Here is a 10,513-nt window from a genome sequence, read left to right on the forward strand (position 1 = left end):
CAAATTAGATGACAAGGAACTAGCCAAAAGGAAGAGCATCATGGATGAGCTCTTCGAAAAGAACAGGAAGAAGAAGGACGACCCAGATTTTATTTACGACATTGAGGTCGAGTTTCCACAGGACGAGCAGCTGGAGTCCTGCGGCTGGGACGCGGAGTCAGGTGAAGAAATCTGATTCCAGACAAAGATGGGCAGGTCGGAGACAAACCTCCCGGTCCCAGCAGACAGAATGATGTCAGCGTACGTATCCACCGCATTGTTTTCAGCTCGTGCTGCTGACGGGCATTACAGCAGCTACGGGCAGCCCAAGGCCTGAGGTGCTACAGCAATTCCAGGTTTAAGTGAACTTTGTTTAAGAAGCCAGACTTGATGAAGTGGAAATTGGGCAGCTGAGCTTATTGGGTGTTTTTGATCTTTTCCTGTGTACAAGTGCCTAAAATAATTTTAAATTATTTACCCTTTCATTCATTGACTTTTCAGTCAGCTTTGGCTGAAAACCTCAACAGCTTGCCTTGCTGTGATTTCTGTTCAGCTTCATCTGAGAATGAAGTGTTAAATATTTAAGACTTGAAACTAATGTTAAAGCTTTATTGGATACATATGGTATTTATCATTACTTGTTGGAATGTTAAATATATATAAGTCTTTCTGGTTAAATCAACGTGGCCATGAGAATATTAACCCTCATGTTTCCTGAATGATGCTTAATTCTCCAGCTTCAGCTTACACAGATCTAAATCCTTGTATTTAAGAAACAGAACATCTAGAAATGGTTACACAAATCTAAACCCTTGTATTTAAGAAACATCTAGAAAGTATGTTAGTCTTGAAAGGACTTTTGAAAATACAGTGATTTCAAGCTGATGAAGTGAGGGGTTTTGCTTCCCTATACTACTAGATGATGCTTTTTCAGGAAGTACTCAGTTCTGTGAAAATGGGCTTAAACTATCCAAAAAAGGGGAGTGTGGTAGGAAGTCACAAAGGTTGGGAGTGGTTTTAGAGTAAAACAAAACCTTCACCCAGGCTGCAGACTACAGTTCTGGGCTCACTCCAAAAAGTGCTAGGGAGAACCTGATGTGGCAAAGCTACAGCAAAAGGTCTTCCATGTAGTAGTGTTCTGATGGTCACTGAGAAATCCATCATATTCGTGCAAACGAATATTTTACTCATCCCACTGTCTACCTCAGCTGGTCTGTACTAGTCAAATCCTCCTCTCCTGTAAGAATTGGAAGGGTAAGTTTAGAAAATTTAGAAAATTAAGTGACTCCAAAAGCTTCCCATGTTTTTACTTTCTGAATCTGGGTGGATTGTGAATGGGATAGGGCCTTCATCCGAGGTGAGTGGCCTCAACAAACTCATGCCTCAGGTAACTAGGAGAAGTTTGCTGGGGGAGGTTGAGGTTGGCCATGAGGAAAAGGTTCTTGAGGCAGAGGGTGGTGGAGCACTGGAACAGGCTCCTCAGGGAGGTGGTCATGGCACCAAGCCTGACAAGATTGCAGAAGCATTTGGCCAAGGCCCTCAGACACATGGTGTGAATCTTGGGATTGTCCTGTGCAGGGATGGGAGTTGAACTGATGATCCTGGTGGGTCCCTTCCAGCTCACAACATTCTATGATTCTGTGATTCTAAGTTGTAAAGTGCCTCTAAGACCATTTTATTTCCTGTCTTCCTTCTTGCACCCACAAATGAATTAAAACCTGTCCATTTTATCACCAAGACATGGTGTGATAGTGCAGAAGCTGCAGTTTGGAAGAGCTCTCCTCCTACGCATTGAAACGACAGAGCCAGTTCTGGGAAAAAAAATCTGAAACCAGTGTCAGTTAAACTACTGTCCTTTGTCATCACTGGAGATGAGTGAGCTTCTGTTTGTCCAAGTTCTTCTTGGATAGTTCAGAAGACAAATGGAAGCTGATGCCTCATTTGCCAAGCATTTAAAAAAAACAAAGCCTGACTCAACTCTTCCACCCGCAGAGGGGTGTGTAGGGCTCTGGAACAGGCCTTGCTCTATTTCCAGCCAAAAATTGCAACATAACAGCACATAAGCATCTCCCACTTGGGTGAGAGGGGACCTGTGGGGATGTCTTCTCCACACTCAGCCTGCACCTGGCTTTGTCCTGGCGGGGCTTGGAGGATGGAGCCTGCATCTCCTCCCCTGGCATGGCCATCCCCACTGGATGAGATCTACATGAGGTCTAATGAGTGCTGAGTTGAGGGGGGTAATCACCTCCCTGAATTGTGAGGTTCCTGCAGACCCATTCCTCCAGGCCACGCCAGTCCTTCAGGACAGCAGCCCTACTCAGAATCAACTAATCCTCCCAATTTGGGCTCATCTGTAAGCTGGACATGAAGGCACTCCGTGGCCTCTCCCAGATCACGAACAAAGACAGCAAATGGGATAGATCCCAGATCAGACCCCTGCCATCCATGTCTTCTCACCAGCCTTCTGATAGAGCACATCCTACTAACTGCTACCCTCTGTGTTTGATCATCCAACTGCCTTCTACTGAGCTGGTTGCCTGCCCATCCAGAGCACAACATCCTCACTTGGATGCAAGAATGTTGTGGGACATGGTATTGGAAGTCTTGCTGAAGTTGAGGGAAATGGTACCTATTGTTGTCCCCTTGCCTACAAACCCAGCTGATTCATCGTGAGAGACAAGCAAGTTGGTCAGGCATGACCAACCCTTGGTTAACCCACACTGACCACTCCCAGCCACCCTCTTCTAGAAATGTGCTCCAAGAAAGCACACTCCAAGGGTTTCCCAACATGAGTGTGACTGTCCCGCTGCTCCCCAGGATGTCCTTTTGGCCATTACTGAAGATGGGTGCAACATTTGCCTTTCTCCAGTCCCTGAGGACCTCCCCAGTCTCTGTGGCCTTGCAAAGATGATGAACAGCAGCTCAGTAAGGACATCAACCACTCTAAAAGCAGAAGCTCATCTTGTTGCCCTAACATCCCTTGCAGATCCAAGCTCTGGGTGAGCCTTGGCTTTCCCAGAACTGTGCCTGAGCAAAGCTGCTGACACCTCCGATGGTGGAGGAATGTTGAGTGTCCTCCACATCAGCTCAGTATGAGCCACAATGCCCACGATTTATCCATGCCGCGGGCAGTGCCAGGCACTTGGGTTCCTACCTACATGTACGCCCACGGCTACGCCCCACATCCCCCCACCAAAACGAGAAGCAGCAGCGGCTGCGGCGGTGGAGGAAGCACACACATCCACCCTCTGAGGCCGGATTTGGCACCCACAGCGGGGGAAACGGCCCCAGGGAGGTGGGTGCTCACAGGAGCACCCTGCCCACCCTGCCAGCGAGGAGACACAGAAACACAGCTGCAGCACCTGGTGCTGGCGCAGACCCACTGGAGGACATCGCAGGGACGTGTTTCTAGGTCACTGTTGTCCCTCGGGTGTGCGGCTTACGGGCAAAAGAATGGCTGAAACAGGCTGAGGGATTCCCCATCTAGGGCCTGATTTGGTTTTGGCTGGTTTGGTCTAAAATAGGGCCAGAAAGCCACCACTCTCCGAGACAGATTTGACAGCTGGGTTTCCAGAGCCTTGCCAGCACTCAGACCCAGCATGGTCCCACCTACAGCAACCTACACCCGACATAGCAATCACGTCACCAACCAACCCCCCCAGCACTCACTGCAGCTCTGCTTTGGCCACCCACTCTGCTGCAGCCCATTGTCACCCCATGGCTGCTGCACATCGAGGCAGCAGCATCTCTAACAACAGGCGGTGATGCACCTCTCCATCTCTGAACCCACCTCCCTGCAGGCTGTCTTCATGTTCAGAGGTTGCTTCACTGCCATAGATGCACTGGGTGATGTCCGAGCTGCAGCTGACCACGTCTGCACCAGGGAGGATGCTGCCTGGAGAAAAGGAGGCTGAGGGGAGACCTTCTGGCTCTCTCCAGCTCCCTGAAAGGAGGGTGCAGAGAGGTGGGGGTGGGTCTGTTCAACCAAGGAACAAGTGACAGGACCAGAGGAAATGGCCTCAAGTTGCACCAAGGGCAGTTGAGATTGGATGTGAGGAAGAATTTCTTTGCAGAAAGGGTTCTGAGGCATTGGAAGGGGTTGCCCAGGGCAGTGGTGGAGTCCCCATCCCTGGAGGGATTGAAGAGTCGTGTAGACACAGTGCTGAGGGACATGGTTTAGTTGGGGACTTGTCAGTGTTGGGTTAATGATTGGACTCGATGATCTGAAAGGGCTTTTCCAATCCAGGCAATCCTGGGATTCTGTGATGGCCCCACCACCAGCCTCGGACATCTCCCTCCACCACCTCCCAGGAGAACCCCAGTGTCAGGTGGAGTGACATGGGGCTGTCTGGGGGAGCTCGAGCCCCCAGCACATCCCACATCAACCCACCGAGCTCATCTGAGTCCAGGCAATGACAAGCTCCCACCCTGCCAACACTGGCACTGCAGCTCACTTCCCATGTTCCCATTAAACTCAAACATGGGTTTCACTGGAGACATCCTGATGGCGCCACAGGAATGGAGCTGCTCTGGTTCTCAGCAGGTTTTTGAGTTAGCACAAACCACCACCTCTTCTCCTTTCCACCCACAGTAACCCTCCAAGGAACAAAGTAGGACTTCCCCAGGTACAGGAGAGCTGGTACGTGCTGTGACCAGGGTTGGCTGGAGGAAACCCCCCCATGATACCGGAGCTGACAGCCCACAGGAGCAGGGCTTGCGCAACAAGGAGGAAGGCTTTCTCCTCTTATCTCCTTTGCATCTGTTTAATCCAGTGCTTGATGGAGGGAAAGAAATCAATGATAAAATATTACTGCTGATATAATTTATTCTCATGTCTTTTAGTCAATATTTTACCTCATTGCAACTTGGGATTATTTTTAATGGGCCCTTCTAGCCAGGATCGCAACTTAACCAAGCAAGGACACCCCAAAACATGAGTTTCAGCCCTGCTGACAATGCCTGTCTTATCAGCACACGCACACGGGTGCACGCCCAGGGATCTTTGTGAGTTTGCTGGTGCTGGCAAGAGCGGCACAGGAAGCCACAGCCATGGAGACCCTTCTCCGCAGCATCCAGGTGATGCTTGCACCAGCCCAGGGCAGTTTGTGGAGGCTGGTTGCGGAGCTGGAGGATATTTTTCAGCAAAGAGCTGGCTACTGGGGTGAATAAATAAAAGGAAATGCCTGAATAAGAGCAAATACCAGTGCTGGGGGGCAACTGTCCGTGCCCCTTTGGCCAAGAGATGTTCAGTGTCATGTCTGCTTGGCGCTCACCAACATCAACTGAAGGATTCTTCTGAAGATATGTCCCTTGAGGATGCCCAGCACGGATCCAGGCTCCATCACCGGCCACAGCCTCACACCCTTTAGGTACCCTTAGGGCATCCATAGCAGGAGCAGCAGCTCTCCCAGCACCCCCTGCTCCTCCAGTACAGCAAGTCTCCATCTCACCCACCTCCGAGGCATTATTGCCTATATTTGTGACAACCCACTCACATTCACCATTCCCAAGTCCTTCCTCCTCCTCCTCCTCAGCCATCAGTAAGGGCTGGACACCCCGCACCGGCTCTTCACCATTTTCAGGAGCTTCTGCTTGAGCATGAGGAAGACAACAGCGAAGGCCACCAGGAGCGTCAGGCAGGTGGGCAGAGCCAGCACCAGGTAGAGGAGTGCCAGGTCAGCTGTCTGCCAGCGGCAGCTCCGTAGGATGGGCTCGGGCAGCGCCCTGGGGCTCAGCGTGTGGGAGGTGTAGCTGCAGGTCACCTCCTGCCCATCAGCAATGTGCAGCCCCTCAACCCGCTGCAGGGCGTCCCACCAGCCCCGCGTGCAGCAGTTGTAGGGGTTTCGGCTGAGGTAGACCTCCCGCAGGCTCTTCCCCAACTGCGTCCGCACGACGTCCGGCGGGAGAGCTGGGAGAGAGTTGTCCCGCAGGTCCAGGCTGTGCAGTTTGAGGAGGCCCAGCGAGGTGGGGAAGACAGTCAAGGAGTTGCCCGACAGGTCCAAGCGCACGAGGCTATTAAAGGCAGAGAAGTCCACAGCAGTGGAGGTGAGGCTGGTGTTCCTCAGAGACAACACCTGCAGTGTCAGAGCAAGGTGCTGCAGCCACTCCAGGTCCCCAGACAGCACCTGATGGTTATCAGAGAGGTCCAAATGCATCAGCGACGTCCCCTGGAAGGAGTGGCCACCCAGTCCCCGCAGACCACAGCCAGCCACGGAGAGATGAGTCAAGGTCTCAACACCCCTGATGTCCACACAGGGGGGACTCTCCACCTCACCTACAACAGCTGTCTGGGGACAGAGGTTGACCCGGTTGCGGCTGAGGTCCACCGTAGTGATCTTCCTGGTGTAGCTGAAAACCCCAGGAGGAAGCGCCTGCAGCCTGTTGGTGCTGAGGTTGAAGAGCTGCAGGTTGGGGAGGACATTCCTGGCACCCACCTCTGCTCCCAGCTCCACCAGCTGGTTCTGGCTGAGGTCCAGCTCCATCAGCATGGATAAGGAGTCCCCCTCCGACAGGTGAAATGTCTCCAGGCAGTTCTGGTTGAGCTTTAGCTGGGTCAGGGAGGGCATCTGGGCTAGGAGGCCCTCCGGCAGGTACCAGACCTGATTCTGGCTCATGTCCAGGAGGCGCAGAGAGGAGAGGTTGCTGTGGCAGATCTCATCCCAGAGGCTGACTGTCGTGATGTTGGTGGAGTTGCCATCAATGAGCAGGAACTGCACCGTGACGTCTGCCAGGGATGTGCCGTTGGGGAGGCGCTGGTAGAAGCTCATCTCGTTGTCCTTCAGCAGCAGGGAGTGCAGCTTGCTCTGCCGGGGCAACAAGGGGAAGAAGAGGAGGTGGTTGTGGGACAGGTCCAGCACCTCCAGCTCAAAGAGGTCCTCACTTTCCAGGGCCAGAAACCACTCGATGACATTGTTGCTGACATTGAGCACCTTGAGCTGGGTCAGACCAAACTCCACTATGCATGGGAGGTAGTTGTAAGCTACATTGAGCTTCTGCAGCCTCTGCAGCCCTTCAAAAGCTTGGTCAATCTCAAAGATGTAGTTCTTCTCCAGGTTCAGCTCCAACAGCTGCGGCAGGTTCGCGAAGACAGATGAGTCCAGCCTCATGATGATGTTCCTGGCCACAGACAAGGACTCCAAGGAAGACAGGTTCCAGACCAAAACCGATACCATGTCCTCAGTGAGGCGGTTTCCAGATAGATCCAGTGTCCTCAAGGCTGGCAGAGCAGAAAGAGCAGCTGCTGTCCATGAGTAGTTGGTGAAGAGGAGGTTGTCTGCCAAGGAGAGCACGTGGAGGCCTTGGCTGCTGAGGAAGGTGTGGGGCTCAATGAGCTCCAGACGGTTCTTGGTCAAGCTGAGATGCCGCAGCTGGTGGTATGAGAGCAGAGAGGCATTGCCCAGAACCTGGATAGTGTTGTCATCAAGCAACAGTTCCTCAACATCACCTCGAAGATTTCCTGGGACAGAGCTCAGCCATCTCCCAGTGCAGTCCATGGTGCTCTGCACCTAAAGCAAGAAGTGGATATGTGACGCTGCTCTGAGAGGCAGGAGATGGGGAGAGATGGGGAGGGAGAAGTTTGGGTGAGGATGGAGGAGGCTGCTCTGTGGTTAGAGCCTTGGCACCCTAGCCCACTCATTGGCTAAGCCAAAGGAGTGGACTAAGCTGGGAGAGAGAAGGCCTGGAGATGCTGAGGTGCCTGGGCTTTGCACGGCAGCACCAAGCAGCTGGAAGGGTGAAGGTTCGCAAGAGATGACTTACAAGCTCACAGCCACTAGGAGATGTTGCCCAGGCTGTGCCTGCCCCACTTCCCCATCCCACTGCCAGGAGGACCAGAAGCAGGGAGAGACCAGGGAGCAGGGCCTCCATCTCAGTGGTGGTACTCCTGTAGAGATGGAGACAGAGGTGAGAAGGTAAAAAGCTGCGAACTGCTCATCCTGAAAGGCCCAGGTGTTCCCAGGGTTCCATCATGGCAGCAGTGATCCTTGTGCAAGTGCATAGCTGCCATCGTTAGTCCCAGGGGCACCCAGAGACTATGGGATCCCAACATGCCACAGCGGTGGCCACCATGCCTGGGCTACCACGAGATGGCCATGGAGAAATGTCAAAGAGCCCAACACTGAGCCCATCCACCCCAGCAGGAGCCCTTGTGGTGGTCCAGCAAGGAGGGCTTTGAGGGCAGAAGAAGAGAAGGGACAGGGAGGTGGCAGCCCAGTCCCCACACAAGGCAGCACAGGTGGGAAAGGCACCGTCGCTGCTGCACAGCTGCTCGCAAACGCCACTGAACTGCAACCGAGGCTTCCCACCAGCCAGAGCTTATGTCCCCCCCTCTCCAGCACCAAACCCTCCCCCAGGGACACCAACCCAGCCACTACCCAGTCCCCTCTAGCACCCATCCCTGCTGAAGGTCCTCCCAGGGAAGTGGAGGCTCTCCAGTATGAGGTGCCCCGTTACTAACTTGGTGGAACCGGAGCTGACGGCATTTGCATCTGGGGAAAAGCTGAACTTCAGGCAAATGAGCAGCGAGGGCTCGGCGAGGGCTCGGCGAGCGGCGTTTTCATAACAGCCAGTGCTTGAAGATGAAAGGGAGGGTTAATTTTGGCAGATTGAATAGCTGGAGCCTCACGGCACAGAGGGAACAGGAGTCTTGGGTTGTGTCCTTCTTTGGGACAGCCAAAAGTGTGAAGATGATGTCTTATCAAAGCAGCATTTATTAGTCTGGTGGGGATGGAGAGGAAGCCCCTTCCCCAGCCTGGAGCTGATGCACAGCAGCTTGTGGCCTCCCAAGCCCTTGGTCTCCAGTGGCACCTCATGCCCAGGCATATGAGGCTGGTGGATCATTGGAACAGGTTGACCAGAGAGGCAGTGGAGGCCCCATCCCTGGAGATATTCAAGGTCAGACTTGATGGGGCTTTGAGCAACCTGCTGTAGTAAAGGTCCCTGCTCACTGCAGGGGGGTTGGACTAGATGACCTTTGAGGGTCCCTTCCAACCCAATATATTCTATGAATCTATGACCCTGCTGTGTCCTCACTGCACCCAAAAAAATGGGTCTTTGGCTCCGACTTGCCTTCAGCCCCTGAACCCCTCTGCAGAAGCTCTCACTTTCCTTCACCCAGCTCAGCCTTACCACCCAGTGCTGGCCTTCCCCAACATCAGAAGTGTCTCCATCCTCCTGTGCTCCTCTCTGGGGCTGTGGGCATGGTGCCCCCCCAGCCAGGAGAGCGGGCAGCAGCACCGGCAGGAAACCCCTGCCTGCAGCCCGGCAGAGGAGCCCATAGGTGAGAGGTTTGGAAGCACCCGGGGTGCTCCCCACGGCACACGCCAGCCCCACGCAACCCGTGAGCATGGGCACTAGCAATGCACGGCTGCCATGGGTCTTCAGGTTGGTGAGGGGGCTCCCCAAAAACCCCCCAGTGTGATTTTCCCCCCAGTAAAGGTATTGGGGGGCAGTTACTCACGGCGTGGGATGGCACACAGGGTTCGCCGCAGCTCATCCTGCAGCCGGTGACCCCTCCAGCTGCGCCCGGGGCGTTCTGGGGACCACGGGTAGGTGCAACCCGCTGGTTTTCTCTCCCACCCACTTTCTGGTTTAGCACCAATATAGCCTTTGCGGAAGAAGCGAACGGAAACGGCAGTCACATGGAGGCAGAGAGCGCGGCCAGGCACTGCGCTTACTGATCTCAGCACTTACAACCCGGGTCATGCACTCGCCAACGGCTCCCCAGCAAGGAGGAACTACTTGGGGTTGGACTAGATGATCTCCTGAGGTCCCTTCCAGCCCCTGCCATTCTGTGAGGAACCGCAGGGATCTGGCAGGTAGGGAGGGGGATGCCAGGGGAAACTGGTCCCCACCAGGGGTGATGCAGCTCCTGGCTCTCCTGCTGCTCCCAGGGACAAGCCAGGATTGGGACAACCCCTTGCACCATGACTCCTCTGCACAGCTCCAGCAGCAAAATCCCCACAAGGGTTTCAGGTAGCAGAGCTCGTGGGCCAGGGCAGTTTCTTGCATGCGAAGCCATGACACTGATCCTGCCAGCACTGAAGAAAAGAAGCTGGGTAGTGCTCTCCGTTGTGACCCTTTAGTCCCCCCCTGTCCAGCTCAGGGGCTTCCATGGGAGCCAGGGGATGCAATTCCCGCAGGGAAGAGGGTGCTGTTCTTTTCTGTTGCATTCCAAGCCAAGGTGGAACATGTGCTCTGATGTTGAGTCCCCACTTTGGGATACCAGCACCCAGCCCCTTGCATTGTCCAGGTGAGTCACAGAATCATCATAGAATCACAAGAAGGTTTGAGTTGGAAGGGACCTTAAAGCTCATCCAGTTCCAACCCCCCTGCCATCAGCAGGGACACCTTCCACTAGACCAGGATGATCAAAGCCTCATCCCCCCGGGCCTTCAACACTTCCGGGGAGGAGCAGCCACAGCTTCTCTGGGCAGCCTGGGCCAGTGTCTCACCACCATCACAGCAAACAATTTCTTCCTCACATCTAATCTAAACCTCCCCTCTTCCAGTTTCAAGCCATCACCCCTTGTTCTGT

General features: G+C 54.0%; 2 protein-coding genes across 2 annotated transcripts in view; one reads left to right on the plus strand and one right to left on the minus strand.

Moving 5' to 3' along the window:
* The window catches only part of CEP19 (centrosomal protein 19), a 754-nt gene extending 579 nt beyond the window's left edge, over window positions 1–175 (plus strand). Inside the window, 1 exon segment of the mRNA XM_010176536.2 lies at window positions 1–175. This exon segment is cut by the window's left edge and continues 25 nt beyond it. Within this exon segment, the coding sequence (XP_010174838.2) occupies window positions 1–175 (175 nt within the window).
* A 5,341-nt stretch (window positions 176–5,516) lies between these two features.
* NRROS (negative regulator of reactive oxygen species) lies at window positions 5,517–7,845 on the minus strand. Its single transcript, XM_010176544.1, has 2 exons — window positions 7,738–7,845; window positions 5,517–7,484 (listed from the first exon to the last, which is right to left on the minus strand). Exons 1-2 carry the CDS (start codon window positions 7,843–7,845, stop codon window positions 5,517–5,519), a joined length of 2,076 nt encoding a protein of 691 aa, XP_010174846.1.
* Between the last annotated feature and the right edge of the window lie 2,668 nt (window positions 7,846–10,513).

The sequence above is a fragment of the Antrostomus carolinensis genome, unplaced genomic scaffold (genome assembly GCF_000700745.2).
Source record: "Antrostomus carolinensis isolate BGI_N321 unplaced genomic scaffold, ASM70074v2 scaffold47180, whole genome shotgun sequence".
Classification (NCBI taxonomy): domain Eukaryota; kingdom Metazoa; phylum Chordata; class Aves; order Caprimulgiformes; family Caprimulgidae; genus Antrostomus; species Antrostomus carolinensis.

Bases quoted from the DNA above. Each gene is read 5' to 3' on its own strand.
- NRROS (XM_010176544.1), bottom strand. From the start codon at position 7,845: ATGGAGGCCCTGCTCCCTGGTCTCTCCCTGCTTCTGGTCCTCCTGGCA. The intron at 7,485-7,737 runs GTAAGTCATCTC...TTCTTGCTTTAG, and splicing joins CTCCTAGTGGCTGTGAGCTT to GTGCAGAGCACCATGGACTG.